The following is an 18,337-nucleotide window of genomic DNA, read 5'->3' on the forward strand; positions in this document are numbered from 1 at the left end:
GTGGCCACACATGATTATTTGTAACAGAAATAATGATAAGCGTTTTCAGTGCTCACTTAGCCCGCACTGAGGGAAGGGTTTCTGTTACTCCCATTTTATCCATGAGGAAATTGAGGCTCAGGGAGAGAAAGTCTCACTTAAGGACAGGTTGCTAGTGTGAGAATCGGACGAGCCAGGAGGCTGATTTCAACTGCTCTGCCCTCAACCACTGCCCTGGTGTCAAACACACAGAGGCTAATTTCCATCTCCGCCACCTCCTGGCTGTGGCTTCAGGCAAGTCATCTAACCTCTACTCCTATCTCCCCATGGTGGGGCAGACCTACTCAGGAATCAGGAGAATTACACAACTCGCTTCATGAAAGGGCTCAGGACACTGCCCTGTATCATAGCCCTAATGTGTCCTATAGCTGGTGTCATTAACCTGGCGCAGCACTCAACGGTGCCTAATGGGACTGGAGCCTCCAGAGTGTGGATGTAGCCTGTGGCTAGCCTGCACTCGGTCTCTTGCTCTGCCCCATGCCTAGCCTAGTGCCTGGTACCCAGCATGCTCTCTGCTAGTCCATGTTGAGCTGTCCTGACCAGTTGGGGCCTCCAGCTCCAAGTCCTGATAGATTGGTGTGAACGGCTCAGTGAAGCAGAAACAACAACTGTCACAAGCCATTAGGGGTGCCCCTCCCCATACCATGTCACCTCCCTTAGTCCCCCTTTTCTCTCTCTACTCCCAGCTACAACCTTGAGGGGAAGACAGGCATGAGTCTTAGGTAGAGCCCACTTCCTCTTCTACCCACTGGTTCTAGACACTCCTACAGTTCATGCCCCACTCACAGTGGTTCTGTAAGCTCCTTTGTGAATGTAACAAAAGCAGGTGACCCAGAGCCAGGGGCATGTGCAAATCCTGGCTAGACTTCCAGCCAACCTTGTGACTTCAGAAAGCTGCCATGCCTCTCTAGGCCCTGGGTTCCTCCTACAAGATCTTTGAATTTGTTTTTATTTTTGTTTTTGTTTCATTTTATTTATTTATTTTTGGAGACAGGGTCTCTCTGTGTAGCCCTGGCTTTCCTAACTCACAGAGATCCACCTACCTCTGCCTCGAAAAGGCTGGGATTAAAGGCATGCATGCAGCACCATGCCCTGCAGATCCTTGAATTTGAAAACACCTTAGAAGATTTCCTCCTCCAGCAAGATGAGTAGTTTCTGACTTTAGGTAACCTGGCCTCTAAGCCTCAGTTTCCTTATCCACAAAATGGGCCCTTCTGTCTATATTAGCCATTTACAGCAAGTAAGTATTCCATGCACTGAGCCATCTCCCCAGCTCCTATGGGATGCCATCTAAGGCACTCGCTGACCCTCAGGCTCATCTTCTAAAGACAAACTCCCAAGTGCCCTGTGATCCCAAAGGCACAGGCGGGGGGGAGGGCGGGGGGGCGGCTGGGGGGCAGTGACAAAGACCAGCTCCCTTCAGATCCTGGCTTCCCCACCCTGCCCGGCCTCTCCTCACCTCCTCTGCCCGCTGAGCCTGAGGGTGGTTGTCCAGAAAGGTGCCCTCAAGGACCGAGCCCACGATGGTCAGGCCCTTCCCTGCCTTGAGCTGGGAGGTCAGGGAGAGCAGCTGCGGATGCACCACGTTCTGATCCTGGTCCACACGCACCAGCACCAGCAGCTGGGGCCTGAAGAGGGTGCAGGTCCATGTGACCCACCTACCACCTCCCTCCCACCCACCCACCCTCCCAACCGCATGACCCCACATAAGTTTATCCGTTTGTCTTTATGCCCCCTCCACATACACACACACACACCTGGGTCCCATCAACCATAGCCTTCTGTGGCAGCAGCAACCACTCTTCCTGGAGCAGCAAGCCCTCCAGCCATCTCCCCTACCTCTCCATCCATCCATCCACCCGCCCACCCGTCTCTCCATCCACCCCATTCATCTATCCATTCAACCACCCACTCATCTATTTCATCCTTCAGTCATCCAGCCAAATCCAGATGAATTTACCTACAATCCATTATTCACTCAGTCGCCCGCCCACACGTCCACCCACCCGCTATCCATTCACACATCCATCTCTTCACCCGGACAGACTCCTCTCTGTGCACATGCTTAACCCTGCATCCTCCCAACCATGTACCCACCACTCCTCTATGCCTTCAGCTTCACGTCCCTCCAACTATCCACCACTTTCACACAATTGACCAAGAAAGAACCTACTCTAGGCTGGACCCTGTGCTGTCTACTTGGGAACTTACAGACAGCGCCAAGAGCAGCATCTGGGAACCCCTGGTTAGTAACATGGCTATGATTCAGAGTTCAACCTGACCCTTGATGGAACCAGGAAGACAGAAACTGAGCTGGGTGTGTGCAGGAGCCACTTAGGAAGCACCTGACTTGGGAGGCAGAAGGGGAAGATTCTAGAAGCTCTGGGGCCCCTCATCTTCAGTAGAAACATTGGCATGAGCCTGGAGACCCTACCACCCTCAAAGCCAAGGTCAACGCCACAGAACTGATGTCTATCTGCCTCTCTGTGTGCATCTCCACAGATCTGTGGAGCTGGCAACACCCCACCCCCACCACCCAGAGCTAGGAAGAGAGTTTGCCAGGCTACGTAAGCTTAAGAATTATTTTCCACAAGGAATGGAATGATCAAATAGACAAACACAGCCAAGAGGCTGCCACGGTGACTAGGTTTGGAGAGCAAATGTCTGGGTCTCAGTTCACCATAGTGTTGTAGAAGAGAGGATCAGGCGAAGTGGGGGTCATGGCTCCGATGAGGTACCTACCACTCAGCCAAACAGAGTCAGAGGGATAAATCTGGTCCCTGCTCCCTTGCCATCCCTACCCTGAACCCTCAGCAGGTACCCTCTTACCACTTACCTCCAGTTCTTCGTATGCGGAGGTCCTTCCTCCAGGCGCAAGAGAGCATAGCGCGCTGCACTGAGAGACAGGCCTCGGATTCCATCCCCCCACTCCTTCTCTGCCCTGGGGACCAAGAAGGGGATCACATGAGTCCAGGAAACCGGAAGCAGCAAGGGGAAACGTCTCACAAAACGGGCAGTCCCAGGACACAGATATTTCTCCCCCATCGCTCTGGCTTTTCTGACTTAGTCAAACAGCCATTGTCCCTTTGAAATCACTCCTAAATCTACATCCTCTCTTACCCGTTTCTCAAGCCTTGGCCTCATGTCCAGACCTAGCCCACATCACCACCGCCCCATCCCTGTTTTCCAGCCCTGGACCACCCAGTGACCCCCCTCACCTTCTGTGATGCTCACCCTGCCCGCCCTCAACCGTTCTGGCCTCCTCCGCACCTACCCCCGGTACTCGATGTACTTATAAATGAGTCCAGCAATGAGCATGGCCACCAGTGCGTAGTACCAGGAGCAAATGAACATGAGGGCTAGGCAGAGGCTCATGCCCAGGAAGGAGAGAGTCCTGGAAAAGAAAGAGAGTCTGCCCCTGAACCCTGGCAGGGCTGACGGGTGACACTGGCTTGGATAGCAAGAGTAGGGTGGCAGACAAGGCCTGGGCAAGACACGGTCATACAGGTCTAACTCCCACCCTGTTGTCTCCCAGAGCCCCGTGCAGACATGGGGCTTTCTAAATGAGTAGCCATAGACAGAACACCAATCCATGCCCCCACCGATTCCCGAGTAACTTCCCCGCCTCTGTCCCTGAGACCATGCCTGTCAGTCACCCTCAGGCAGATGGGTTCATGTGATTTCTGAGACAGAAAGACAGGGACACACTGGAAACAGGACCTTCCAGAAGGAGGCCAGCAGCAAGAACAGTCCTATGAAGTCATGTGGCCTTCAGTCCATTATCCAGTAGTCTTACTGAAGACCATAGGCCAGTCATGGTCCTTCCCATCACAGGAGAAAAGCCACAGTGACATGTTGAGGAGGTCTATGACCCCCCTCAAGGGCCGAGTCCTCCCTGGTAACCCAGGAAGGAGTGTGACTATTGTGCCCATTTCCCAGCAGGGGGAAACTGAGGTTCCAAGAGACCCTATCACCGTCCCAGACTCCCAGAGCCAGCAAGTGAAGAGTCAGCCTGGGAATTTGAGTCAGACGGACTCTAACCTTCATGCCACATTGTAAGAGGTTGAGCACTCCAGAGCAGGAAGAGATGGTCACTGAGGCTACTTTCTGACTGTCACATTACTGCCTATAACCCGAAGACCCTCTCTATGACCTTCTTAGAGCTAACCGGATATAAAAGCTGGAGATGACAGGATAGCCTGCTCAATGACCTCGGATCTGAGGTGGGGCTGGGGAGAGGTAAGCTGTAGTCCTGTTGGAAAGGGGGGAGGCACCCACCAGTGGTAATAGCGAAAGCGTGGCCTCCAGTTGGGCGTCCTCAGCAGCGTCTGCACCGCGCAAGCCAAGTTCACAAACATGTAACACATTAGGAAGAACCTGCAGTACGAAGGGACCTGAGGTGAGACAGAGGCAGGGGGCGCAGAAAGAGAAACTGAGACCAAAAAGGGAAGACAGGACGTTGAGGGGAGAGAGATAAGAAGAGGGGAGAAAGCATCAAGTCATGTGGAAAGGCCGGACCCCACAGCACACACCCTGATGTGTGTGAAGGTGAGCCTGCACGGCAGAGGGTGGGCTTCTATGACCACTGCAGAATTTGTTGCGGTTGTTAAGGGGGCTGGGGGTGGGGGAGACCCAAGAAGAGGCTCATGAGGCCGACAGGCAGGCTCCAGACCTGGTACGCACATGGAAAGTATAGGGGCGACCTCATCCAGGGAGGCTATGAGGATGCCGATCTCACAGATGCAGGCAGTCAGCAGCAGCGCCCAGGTTGGCTCTCCATTAGCTTTGCCGTGGCCAAAGACCTAGGAACAGAGCAGCCCTCACTCTTGGGACACTGAAATGACTCTCCCTGCCCCAAGAGGGTTAGGCGAGGTGTGTCTGTATGATCTACAGACAGAAGAGAGCATTTCCTTGCCCTGTGGCTGGCTCTCTGAATCCCTGACTGGCCCCTAGAATGGAGAAGAGCTATCCATTTTTCCCCTAAGAGCAGACAGTGTTCACAGACAGTACTGTAGCTGTGGGACAATCCACAGGAGGGAGCTCAGGGCTGGTGATGGCCCAGGTTCAGTGTCTCCTGGACAGGGGCCCAGATGACGGATCTTTCATAAGGGGTGGCTCTGTCACACTGACCTGCAGGAAGGGCACTATGCCATCCCGGGAGATGGCCTGCAGCAGGCGTGGGGCCCCTGTGAGGCTCTGTAATCCAGCCCCACAGGTAGAGAAGAAAGAGCCTATGACGATGACCCAGGGAGAAGGCCAGGCCAGGGTGCCCACCACCAGGTTGCCATTCACAGCTTCCCCAAACCTGGAAAGAGACAGGGAGGGCACAGAGACACTGGGTGAACGACACCATCTGGATTCCAGAGTAGGTCACCCCGGACAGATGGCATGCCCAACAGGGTGCTGGCCACAGGGTGCTGGCCACAGGCTTCACAAGGGTCAAAGGAGAGACAATACCAAGCATCCTCAGAGCTGTTGTGTGTGTAACCTCGTGTGCATCGTGTAAGCTGAGGCTGGCCACGAACCCTACCTCATGCAAGGCAGAGCAAATGGGAAACAGGATGTGAAAAGTGTGCCCAGAACACGGTGTGAATGTGGTTATAATAAACAGTTGTTAGCATGATGGTCTTGAGCCAATCACTTGGGCTCTACAGGACTACAGCATCTCCACATGAGAAATGGAGACTCTGGCTTCATTGTGTGCTGTGGTGTTAAGAATAAAAGGGGAGGGGCCTGCAAAATGGCTTAGCAGGGAAGGACCCTGGCTGCATGCCATGACCCACCCCCATGGTAGAAGGAGAGAACTGACTCCCACAGTTGTCTTCTGACCTCCACATGTGCACAAATATGCACATGTGCACACACATACATACACACATGTACATCCATACAATAAATTAATGTTAAAAAAAAGAAGAAGAAAAATTTAAGCCAGACATGGTGGTGCACACACCTTTAATCCCAGCACTTGGGAGGCAGAGGCAGGTGGGTCTGAGTTCGAGGCCAGCCTGGTCTACAGAGTGAGTTCCCGGACAGCCAGGGCTACACAGAGAAACCTATGTCTGAAGAAAACTGATGCAAAAGAAATCCCTTGAGTCCAGGAATTCCAGAGCAGCCCGGGTAGCTGAGCAAGACCCTACCTCCAAAAGACGGGGATGCACACAAGAGATGGATCATCTGTTAGGAACACTGGCTGCTCTTCCAGAGGACCTGGGTTCAGTTCCCAGCACCCACATGGCAGTTCACAAACTTCCTCTAACCCCTGACCCAGAGGACCCAGCAACTCACTTTTGGCCTCCGTGAACACCAAGCATGTATGTGGTGCACAGACATACATGCAGGTAAACACTCATACACATACAATAAAAACAAATACATTTCTTTTTGAATGGTGACAGAAAGGAAAGTAAGTGGGGAGAAGGGAGGGAAGGGGAGAGGAAGAGAAGGAAGAGCAGAGGGGGACCGCTGCCTCAGTGGCTGAGTCCTGTGCCCCAGATGTGCTCATAGGGGCATTGCTGAGGCACTTCCAACAGCGGGTGGAGAGCTGCGGATAAAGGGACAGTCTTATGCCAGGTCTATGATTAGATGAGATGCATGGAGGTCAAACTACTCTAAAATAACAGTCAGATGCAAAATTTTCACACCTGAGCTTAACCCCCAGAATCTCTGGTGGAGGGAGAGAACCAACTCTCGAAAGTTGTCTTCTGGCCTCCCATATGTGCCATGGCACACATATATCTGCACACACATGCACACAGCCCCCCCACCATACATACACACTAATAATAAATAATTAAAAATAAATTTTGGGGGGGGTAGTTAAAACAGGGCCTCTCTACGTAGCCCTGACTGTCCTGGAACTATGTAGACCAGGCTGGCCTTGAACACACAGAGGTCTGCCTGCCTCTACTCCCCAAGTGCTGGGATTAAAGGCATGCACCACCATGCCTGGCAATAATTAATTAATTTATTTTGGTTTTTAAGACAGGGTTTCTCTGTGTAGCTCTGGTTGGCCTGGAACGTGAGTTCTGTAGACCAGGCTGACCTCAAACTCACAGAGATCTGCCTGCTTCTGGGTTGGGATTAGAAGCGTGTGCCACCACAGCCCAACAATAAATACAAATTTTAAAGCAAGTGGGAAGGCAGAGTGAGGTGAACATCAGGCAGCATCCACAGGGGGCGGGCACCAGGGTCGGGTACCAGTACCCCTGCTCCCAAAATGCCAGGCTCTGTGGTGCTCACTCATCAATAGATGGACAGTACCCACTGGCAGCAGGCACTCACTCTCCTGAAAAGTCAGACTCATGTCTGGTGACTTACAACCCCTTGAGCACACCGGAAGTGCTCTGGACCCGGATGCTGCACTGTATTGTTTAGGAGACAAAATGGCCAAGAAAAATCTATGCAAGCTGAGCCTTAGCCAAATGCTTGTGATCTGTGGTTGGTGAAGAACAAATTACACTGTACAAAAAAAAAAAAATCCAAAAAACCCCTTCCAGCCCTTCCTCTGAGGAGCCTCTGCTGAAGCCCTTCAAACGTTAGATAAAGAGCTGAGGGGAAGGAACTGCTGGCCATCTCGTGGGAGGTCTGCGACTAAGGGAGATGAATGGAATCCAAACTGCCCTAAAACAGCAGTAATGTATGTAAATTGCCCACTTGACCAGGTCACACTGCGCCCCTGTGTACTCTTGTACTCTCTGTAGCCCTGGGCTCTCTTCATCATGTCTTGCATCTAAGTCTGTTTGTAAAATGCGGCCATCACCCCATGGAGCTCCTTCCAGACAAAAAACAAAAACAAAAACAAAAACAAATTTAAAAAAAAAAAAAAACAAAGGAAAGAACCTGTATTTCTCTTTGCTTCCCTCAGAACTTTCAAGGCAGTGAACAATACACAGAAGTATTAGGTGAATGAATGAATGAATGAATGAATGAACATATCATATCCCAAACCAAAGGTAACATCTTTTTTTTTTTTTTTTTTTTTTTTTTTTTTTTTTTTTTTGGTTTTTCGAGACAGGGTTTCTCTGTATAGCCCTAGCTGTCCTGGAACTCACTCTGTAGACCAGGCTAGCCTCGAACTCAGAAATCCCCTGCCTCTACCTCCCAAGTGCTGGGATTAAAGGCGTGCACCACCACTGCCCAGCAGGTAACATCTTTTTAAGGAGACTTTTTCCTTCAGTGACAAGAAGGAAAAAATATTCAATGAGAGGAAAATGAGGGGTCTCCCACCCATGAGCCCTTACACACACACACACACACACACACACACACACACGCCCAGCACCAGGTCTGTTTCCTCCTGAGCCCACCCCTCCCCCAGGACAAAACCATTTCCTTTCCTTACTTGTCCCGTAGGACGACCCCCTCGATGCAGGCTCCAAACAGAACAACAGAGCTGATGTCTATGGCAGACAGTGAAGGAGAATCCTTAGCACGGTGGTATCCGCCCCCAACCGCATCCTTAGCCACCAGTGCAAAATCTCGCTCTCTCTTGCTCTCTCTCTCTCTCTCTCTCTCTCTCTCTCTCTCTCACACACACACACACACACACACACACACACACACACACACACACAGTAGACACAGCTCAGCTATGCAGGATACAGACAGCAGAGGTGGTAGCAATGGCCAGTATAGTTCCAGTAGGGATAGACTTCTGGGCATCCCGCAGGTCTCCAGATCGGTTTGAGCCAGCCATGATCCCTGTAGGCAGAAGAGCAGTTCAGATAGTAGCCAGGGCCACTGAGGAAATGACACATATTGGGGTTGGGGGCCCAGTCCCCTCACCCTGTCATGCCGACTCACCTGAACAACCAGTTCCGACTTAGGTGGCAGGGTCATCAAACTAAGAAGCCCTGGTCCTGGCGCTGACTCCCCTGTCAACGCCCACCGCCTGCCCGGGCAGAGGCCTCCCTCTCCAAGCTCCCGCTCACCTGTGACTGAGGGGAAGTAGATGCCAACGAGCAGGGTGAAGTAGGAGGTCATATCACTGAAGACATAGGGGTGGTCCATGTCTACGGGGGTACTGTCTGCCAGGCCCACGGAGGGCATCCCGCGCCTCTCCACAATCACCCCTTTGGTCAGGTAAGAACTCCACAGGTTCTCTGTGGGAAGATGAAGGTAGTCAGGGAGATGACCCGCAAGTTGGGAGCCAGAGCTCAGACCGGGAGGAGTGGGGAGCAGAAAGTCAAGACCAATCAACTCTCACTCCCCCCTGCCGATGGCCCTCGACACCCCACCATTCCCCAAGCTCCTGCTTTGTACCAGGGCGTGAGCACAAATTTCAAAGTGGAATGGGACTGAGCCTCTCTGCCCTTTCAATTGTCCAGTCTAGTGGGACAGGCACAGAGGATCCTCCCTGAGACTGGCTTCCACGTGTCCCCAGGTGACCTAATCAGCTCTCAGGCCCCAACTGGCTCCTGCATCTCTCATCTTGGCAATGGCACTGGCATTAATCAATCCAAACGCCCTGGCATTGCTCTCAACTATGTCTGTTCCCCTCCCTGCTTCAAAGCATCCCTACTCCTGTCTGTGACCACTCACTAGTAAGTCTCTTCTTCCTGTCCCGGGGCTCCACTGCCGTGCACCTGTGGTGGGCGGCATAGATGGCTCTGGAGAGCCATCAAACAGCCCTTTAGGGTGTTAGACAGAAGCCTGGGAGCCACACACTCAACATCAGAAGCATCCCTCTGGTTTGTGTCATTTTCTGTGTGCGCGGGTGTTTTGTCTCTGTGCATGTCTATGCACACCACACATGTGCCTGGTGCCTGCAAAGTCCAGAGGCATCAGATTCCCTGGAACTAGAACTGCAAACGCTTGTGAGGTTCCATGGGATTGAACCCAGGACCTCTGGGAAAGCAGCAAATTCTCTTCTCCTGAGACATCCATCCAGTCCCAAGCCCCTCTGGGTTTTTTGTTCGCTTTTTGGTTTTTGAGATGGGGTTTCTCTGTGTAGCCTTGGATATCCTGGAACTCACTCTGTGGACAAGACTGGCCTCAGACTCAAAGAGATCTGCCTGCCTCTACCTCCAGAGTGCTGGGATTAAAGGTGTGAGCCATTACTGCCCTGTCAATCCCCCTAGTTTTTTTTAACCCCGCCCCTAGTTTTGATGACTAAAATATCTCCAGGGACCAGCAAGATGGTTCAGTGAGTAGAGGCACTTGCTGCCAAGTCTGATAATCTGGGTTCAATCCCAGAGACCCACATGGTGGAAGGAGGAAACAGAATCCAGCAAGTTGTCCTATGGCCTCCATACGCATACATGACATGCATGTACACACACACGTATACACAAGCAAAATAAAATAAAGTAAGAGTGTGTTTATTTGTATGTGTGTCCAGACATGATAAAACACCTCCAGGGCAGAAGAACAACTCCAACAGAGAACCCCTACTCCGTTCCCACTGAAACCATCACTGTTTCTCAGTACAGAGTCATCTTTGTCCTGGGCTCAAAACACTGGCCTCCTCCTGCCCCCACTGCCTCCTCCTGCCCCCCACTGTCTCCTCCTGCACCCCACTGCCTCCTCCTACACCCTACTGCCTTCTCCAGCACCCCACTGCTTCCTCCTAGCCTCCACTGCCTCCTCCTGCCCCCCACTGCCTCCCCCTGCCCCCCACTGCCTTCTCCTGCACCCCACTACCTCCTCCTAGCCCCCACTGCCTCCTCCTGTACCCCACTGCTTTCAGGATGTAACTCCTCAGCCTGGCTTCTAGGGCCTGCTAGTTTGGCTCATGCCATGCTCTCTAGCATCATCCTTTGCCCCTTTTCTTAATTCCAAGTCACACAGGGTGACCTGGGATCAGAGGTCATGCTATGCCTCTCATGGCCACACACATTAGACAGGCTGCTCTTTGTTCTGTAATTCCCTTATTCCCCAACATAACAGATGATCTCCCTTGGCAAGTGAGGGAAGCCCTGTTCTTGTCACCTGAGGCACACGGATGCTGTGTCCTCATTGTTCTCTAGTCACTGAATACACACCCATACGGATCATAGTTTACTTAGTAACACACTCTCTGTCACTAAAATCCCCAAGACCAAGCACTGAGACATGTGTGTACCGTGGTCCTGCTGAGTTAGCAGTGTTGAGTACTTAGTGGGTAGAGAATACTTATTTGACAGGCTTTCTCTCTTAATAACAGTGAAATGAATTCTATACTTGTGCCTCTACCTCGCCATAATTTTTAAGACAAATCATGGCCTACCAGATGCTCAATTAAAGCTGACCTTCATTGAACTGGATCCCAAGGGACACCCCTAATCCTGATCACTTAACCTATGATCCCCGCAGCACTCCCTAGATCCAGCCCCTTCCCCTCAGACCTTTGATGAGACCACTGGCAGCACCAGGAATGCCCTGGATCTCTGTGACATTGTTTCGGGTGAAGTACTCATCACAGGTGGCATTGAGGAGGCGGGAGGAGCAGAAAAGGCCCCAGAGCCGTGTGGTCACTGTCTCATTTCCTTCCCAAGCCAGCTTGGCACAGACATCAAAGCCATGGCGAGACAGCGTGCGGTTCCCCAGGAGGCAGATCCTAGGGAGAGACGAGAGAAAGGAGGATGGGATGAACATGACATCTCCCTGATGTCACAGGAGAGCCACTGAGAGCATCAACGATGCAGATTTCATAGTCCCACACCCAGAGATTCCGAGTCCGTCTAGGCCATGGCCATCAGGGTTTCTGTAAAGGTCCCCAGGCAATTTGAGTATGCAAATGAGAACTAACCATCTGGTGCTGTTCAGCACCACGGACAGCGGCCTCGGTGTCCTGACCTCTTAGCTACTGAGCTAAAGGGGAACTGAACCCTGGGCTCTCCCTCTTCTGGGTTCTTCCCCGACTTTGAGAATGTGTTAGAAACCAAGACTGTCCACTCCAGGAGGTTGGCCCATCCAGAAGGTTCCCTATGACACTGAGCGTACTCCTCCACTAAGCCTAAGTCCTCCACCCGCAAGCAGTTGACACACTCCAGAGAACTTCCCACCTCCAAAACTGTGACCCCATCCTGAATAAACTCCCCTAAACAGAAAGCTTTCACCCTTCCTGGGGATGTTGCTCTCAACCCACACGCTCCAGTTCTGAGAGGTGAAGAGAGAGGAGACCCGGCAGAGACTCTCACTATGCCGGCCTGAGCTGGACCAGTGAGAGCCATGATACCTGCAGACCCAGAAAGACAGCACTCACGGGAAATTGGGTGGGTCGAAGGCAGACTTGATGACCCCTGCATAGATGGCCAGGATGGACAGGATGACGCAACCCAGGAAGACCAAGGCAAACTTGTTGACGTACTTGACACCCACAAAGACTACGGTGGCCATGCAGGTAAGCACACAGGTGCCGTACACCCGCATGTTGTTCAGCATGGCGGCTGCCTCCCCACTGGCATCTTCTGCCTTGAAGATGGCCATAGCTGGGAAGAGATAAGCCTGTAGGAGTAGGGCAAAGGAAGTTAGACAGGTGACCCAGGCCAGCTGAGACTCACCCCAGGGAAATGGTCTCCAAGGTGGGAAATGGCATCCACTAATAGGTCACTGGCTAAAAGATGCAGTGGATTCTCGCACAATGTCTATGATGACGTCCATGAAAATGCCACTCAAAGATGCCGGGAAAGGCTCTCCACTGGCATTATCTTTTATAACTATTAACTATAACTATTATTTTTATTATTTGTAAGTATATTTAATATGAACACAGGGCCTAGATTCAAACCCTGGTAATGAATCTGGAAAAGGCATGAATTTATATGAACTGATTCAAAACCTGTCCATGGCAGGCACAGTGCTACAGACCCATAAGCCCAACACCATGGAAGGCTGAGGCAGGAGAATTTGAAACCAGCCCGAGCTACATAGCAAGACCTCATTCAAGAGTTTAAAATTTATTTGCAGTGTATTGGGGTGAATACGGTCAGGTTCTAAAAGCAATGTATCTTATGATTTCACTTTTGTAAACTTATACGTGGAAATATTTATTCATTTGTGTGAAATGTATTTGTAGGGATGTACAAATATCAGTGGTACCAGGCATATCTGTAATCAGAGCACCCTGGAGGCTGAGGCAGGAGAATCACCAGTACCAAACAAGCCTGGACTATAAGGACTTTAGACCCTGTCTAAAGAAAGCAACAAGCTGGGAGATGTGGTGTACACCTTTAATCCCAGCACTTGGGAAGCGAAGGCAGATGGATCTATGAGTTTGAGGCCAGCCTGGTCTATAGAGTAAATCATAGGACAGCCAGGGCTACATAGAGAAACCCTGTCTCAAAAAAAAAAAAAAAAAGGCGGGGGGGAGGAAGAAAGGAAGGAAAAAGGACAACAGATGCTTTTATTGAATAATTGAAATATGAGTTTTTACATGTTCATATTTTCTAAAAATGTCTACATTAAACTTAAAATGCTTATATTTGTTTAAGTTACTTTTTATTTATGAATAAATGGAGTGTTCAGACTCTTAAGGAAATATTTGGAGATGGACTTAGGTTCTACAAACGCAGAAAAATATCAAACAGAAAGACAGAAGTGTGAGATCCATACACTAAAATGCTTCTGATTTCCACTGGATCAGTTTTGTCCTTTACTCTGATACTGTTCCAGTGACAGTCAGTGGGCAAGCTGTTTGATAACACATTTGGAAATGCCATGTCACCAAGGTCTACAATGCTCTCACCAGAATGCCCAACTCAAGGGCCTCCTAGTCTCTGATTTCTTCTCTCCTGCCCCCAACCAGCGGTTCTGCTCCTTTAGTTCTAGTTAGAGGGATGCAGGCTCACACTCCTCCATATGTCCCTGAGACTCTCTACCCTCCCCATCTGTAAAATGGCCTTATCCTAATACATGAAAGATTCCTGGAGGGTGGGGAGGGGACAAACAAACAAACAAATAAAACCTAATTGCCTGAAAACCTTAGATCTTAGAGAGGATGGGGGGAGGAGTAGAAAACATTAACTCAAGCCAGGCGTGGTGGCGCATGCCTTCAATCCCAGCACTCTAAATGAGGCTGAGGCAGGCGCATTTCTGAGTTCGAGGCCAGCCTGGTCTACAGAGTGAGTTCCAGGACAGCCAGGGCTATACAGAGAAACCCTGCCTTGAAAAACAAAACAAAACAAAAAAAAAAAAAAAAAAAAAAAAAAAAGAAAAAGAAAGAAAGAAAACATTAACTCAACACCTTCTTCTCTTCTCTTTCCTTTTCAATTGTGGCAGGATCTCTTGTAGCCCTGACAGGCTTGAGAGTCACTATGTAGCTGATGGCGATCTCAAACTTCTTATCCTCCTGCCTCCACCTCCCAAGCATAGAGACTTTATATGGTTCTAAGAAGCAAAGCCAGGGATCTGAGCATGCTAAGCAAAAGGTCTTCCAACTAAGTTCCTTAAACCAAGGATCCAGTATACACACCCACCCAAACAAAGAACAGGAGGCCTAAGCCAGCCACACTATCCCTCAAATAGCAAACACACCTAGTTTCCCTCTGCCCCAGACACTACTCCTAACAGATCTCTCTACAAAGGTCCCTCGTGGTTCTCCTGTAGTCTAAGAACCGTCCACCAAGATCTGCAACTAACATCCAGAGTGCTTTGCACGGCCCCTAGAATGTCATGGGCTGTCACTATTCCAGCTGTTATTTTAACGCTTCCAAATCCACCTCTGCCAGCATGCCTGTAGCTGAGTGACCTTGAGCTGGCTTTATCTGCCTTTTGGAACTTCTCATTTGTAAAATGCCATCATAATACTTAAACCTCTAAGGATTCGAGATAATGACTGTAAAGCATTTGGAGCAATGCTGAGAACTCAGTGGGTGCCTGATAAACCACAGCTGTTTGTGTTACATAATTATCGTATCTCGTCTCCCCAACCAGACTGGGAACTCTTTCGAGACAGACCACATCCGACTTCTCTTTGGCCTTAAGCAGTGGCCTGGCCTGTAGCAGGTGTCCAGGGAACACTGCTTAAGTGGCTGACAACCTGGGCCCCCACACCTCCTCCCCCGCCCCTCTCACCAGCAGGATCTCGATCGTGCCAAGGATGTACATAGCCCCAGCAAAGGTGGTGCCCAGGTAGAAGCAGAGGCCCACGGCGCCCCCAAACTCCGGGCCCAGAGACCTGGAAATCATGTAGTACGAGCCACCAGCTGCAGAGAAAGCCTAGTGTCAGCAAGAGGGACAGAGGGCCCTGGGCAGCTCCGCAGTGATCAGGGATCAGGGACAGAGGGCAGAAGAAGGTTTCTCTAGACCTCGGGCTGCAGCCCCAGAAAGGAGTCTATGGGAGACCTAGCCAACCACTCTGCATGGAGTTTGCTGCATTAATTATTACCATGTTGCTAATTACTCCTGAAAAGAGGTCATGGCTCAAAAAGTAGGATGGTAGAGAAAAGGGTCTCGGTTTGAGAGGGAGTGCCCTACCCAACACCATCATCTGCCTCCTTCCCTAGCCCCGACAGGCTCTCTCCTACCCACCCCACGAACAATCATAGCCCAAATCTTGGTCTGCAATACTGTCTTGGGTCTTGGGTCGTGGTGACCCACAAAGTCTGGCCCACTGCTCCCCTCCCCCCACTGTTCCCTGTCAATCATTAGGCCTCCGGCCCTCCCCAACTCTGCAAAGGGCCCAGTCACATACCAGGCACAACACCATTGGTTGCGATTGCACTCATGGAAATGGCTGTGAGCATCGTCTGTAGGAAAGAGATCGTCAGAGTAGTGGCTGCTAGGGGCAGCAGTGGTCTGGCTGGTGGCCAAGCCAACATACCCTACAGCCACCAGCCAAACCCACAGGCTCTCCTCTCCTGAGCTTCTCTCTGGGACTGTTCCAATTTCTATTCATGCCAGCCAAACCTTTCTTAAAAAAAAAAAAAAAAAAATAACCTCCTATTCACCGTGCAAATAGGAGGAGCTATAGTGCCAAAAAACTCTGGTAACCACAATTTGTCCCCTAGGTATCCTATGACCCAAGAAAACTCAGTTCACGTCTCAAGCCTCAGTATCCTCATCTGTAAAATGGGAATAGCCCCAACACTGACATCTTCACACATAGAGTGGCCTCAAGGCTATGTGTAAAGACTCAAGAGACTAAGTTTGGTGTTCAATGGAGATTGGATTTTTGTTTCAATATGGGCTAGGAGAATCTAATTGGAAAGTTATCTGTGAGACATAATCTCATTTCTCATCAGTAGGGGCTTTCCAAAACGTTAGCTCATTCAATTGGCTTGAATTTTGTTTTCTTCTCTGCGTTTATCATTTTCATCAATGGATCGGCAGTACTTGTGTAATCACACTCATAAACACACACGCAGATCCAGGTGAAACCCGACTGACAGCCATCAGAGGGAAGCCTATGAGATCCAGGAAGGACCAGTCAGGCCTAATTTACTCTCAAAAATCATAAGCAGTGACTCCTATAAAAAGCTCAGGTTGCAAGCTTCCCCCACTCCCACCCCCATCCCCACCCACCCACCTCCAGGCCTCAGCCAATCCCCAGCTGCCTTCCCTGAGCCGAGGGGGAGGGGGGGGTCACTCACACAGGAGCAGCAGATGAAGACCATACAGAAGGACTCCATGATGCCCGCGATGCCCACCACCCACGTGAGCCGCAGGAAGAGGATGACACCAAAGATGTTCTGCAGGCACGGCAGGTACACACCCATGAAGGTGCCCATTCGAGGAGCCTGCCAGAGAGGCCAGCATCAGTCTCTGCCCTGCCTGCTCACTGCCAGCTGCCTAGCCCAGGGCTCCTCCATGTCGTTCCTTCCTTCCTTCACTGCCTCTCCTCTCTTGCAGCTCCCCTCCCCTCACTCTTCCCCCAGGTTCTTACATGCTTTTCCTACTCTCTACCAACCTCCAGACCCCTCCCTTCGCCTTCTTCACGCCTCCTTCCTCTCCCCATACAGTCACCCCCCTCCCCTGCTTCTCCATCATTCACCCCTCCATCCATATCCCTTTTCCTCCCCCACACTCCCTCCCCCAGCCCCCAGAGCCCCACCTGCACCGGCTTCTTTTTTCCACCCTCATTATTTTCTGCTTCTTCATGCTCTCTACTTCCCTGGGGTAGGTTGGTGTAGTTGGCCAGCCCACTGAGCAGGGAGGATACCATGGGGCTGGTGTCCATCTCCTCCTATGGAGGAAAATGGGGTCAGTGTTAGGAAGCTGGAGGAGCAGAGCAGCAATGGAGTGAGCTGGATGTAAGGAGATGGGGATGAAGGTCAAGCCCCTGGATTTGGGATGCAATGGGAACAGAGGAGCAGGGAGCAGGGGGACGGGCGGACGGAGGTGCTGAGACAGGATAGGAGGACAAGAAACCAAGAGGGTAGCCAGTTGTGGTGGCGCACACCTTTAATCCCAGCACTCAGGAGGCAGAGGCAGAGGCAGAGGCAGAGGCAGAGGCAGAGGCAGAGGCAGAGGCAGAGGCAGAGGCAGAGGCAGAGGCAGGCGCATTTCTGAGTTCAAGGCCAGCCTGGTCTACAAAGTGAGTTCCAGGACAGCCAGGGCTACACAGAGAAATTCTGTCTCGAAAAACAAAAAAGAAAGAAAGAAAGAAAGAAAGAAAGAAAGAAAGAAAGAAAGAAAGAAAGAAAGAAAGAAAGAAAGAAAGAAAGAAACCAAGAGGGTAAAGCCAGAAAAGACCAAGGAGGGATAGGGAGGCTGAGGGAGAAGGTGGACCTGAGGGAGGGATAGAGAGGTGGCTTCTCTTCCCGAGGGAGGAAGAGAGAGAGCACTGATGGAGCCGGCATGACTAACAGCAACCCAAGCAGCCCACCTCAAACAGGGCCATGTTCCTGCCATCGTACTCTCTGCCCTTCTCCGTGTCCGTGCTGTTGATGAAGGGACTGCTCTCTTTGGGGTTGCCATCACCTGAGAAGGAGAGGAGTCAGGTGTGACACCAGTCACCGTGCCCTCTCCACCCTGCTTACAGCTCTATGACCACGTTAACTGTCTAACCAGCAGGTCACACGCTGGAGGGACTGGGCTCGAACTACCTTCTTGCATGGTCTTAGTTGGCAGCATGGATAGAGAGCCCAGTTTGCTGCTGGCGTGGTCTGAGTGCCTGGCAAACGTAGGAGCCCTGACACCAAAAAGTCACCTGGGTTGTCTTCTTGGGTATAAATGAGCCCAGCTTAGTTCATAGGTGGATGTTTGATCCCCACACACACACTCGGGAGGACAGTATAGAACCTTGTAACCTGAACTCCCAAGGATACCCCCTTGGCATCTTATATTCTCCCATTCACTGCCAGACTCCCATGTGCCAATCAAATGGGCAGAAGAACAAACAACCAGAGAGCCAGGGGAGAAGAAGTGGTAGACA

General features: G+C 51.1%; 1 protein-coding gene across 2 annotated transcripts in view; it reads right to left on the reverse strand.

The window, feature by feature from the left end:
* The window catches only part of Slc12a5 (solute carrier family 12 member 5), a 38,474-nt gene that overhangs the window by 7,687 nt on the left and 12,450 nt on the right, over positions 1 to 18,337 (reverse strand). For both annotated transcript variants that reach the window (XM_021180201.3, XM_021180217.3), the window contains exons 2-17: positions 17,789 to 17,883; positions 17,015 to 17,146; positions 16,554 to 16,700; positions 15,656 to 15,710; positions 15,037 to 15,167; positions 12,227 to 12,468; positions 11,367 to 11,578; positions 8,973 to 9,143; positions 8,644 to 8,742; positions 8,384 to 8,441; positions 5,170 to 5,344; positions 4,723 to 4,841; positions 4,318 to 4,416; positions 3,314 to 3,433; positions 2,876 to 2,980; positions 1,499 to 1,667 (exon numbers count right to left, since the gene is read on the reverse strand). In XM_021180201.3, the coding sequence (XP_021035860.1) occupies positions 1,499 to 1,667; positions 2,876 to 2,980; positions 3,314 to 3,433; positions 4,318 to 4,416; positions 4,723 to 4,841; positions 5,170 to 5,344; positions 8,384 to 8,441; positions 8,644 to 8,742; positions 8,973 to 9,143; positions 11,367 to 11,578; positions 12,227 to 12,468; positions 15,037 to 15,167; positions 15,656 to 15,710; positions 16,554 to 16,700; positions 17,015 to 17,146; positions 17,789 to 17,883 (2,129 nt within the window). The remainder of the gene's footprint in view (positions 1 to 1,498; positions 1,668 to 2,875; positions 2,981 to 3,313; positions 3,434 to 4,317; positions 4,417 to 4,722; positions 4,842 to 5,169; positions 5,345 to 8,383; positions 8,442 to 8,643; positions 8,743 to 8,972; positions 9,144 to 11,366; positions 11,579 to 12,226; positions 12,469 to 15,036; positions 15,168 to 15,655; positions 15,711 to 16,553; positions 16,701 to 17,014; positions 17,147 to 17,788; positions 17,884 to 18,337) is intronic.

This window comes from Mus caroli, unplaced genomic scaffold (genome assembly GCF_978045245.1).
Source record: "Mus caroli unplaced genomic scaffold, Mus_caroli_1 scaffold_2, whole genome shotgun sequence".
Classification (NCBI taxonomy): Eukaryota; Metazoa; Chordata; class Mammalia; order Rodentia; family Muridae; genus Mus; species Mus caroli.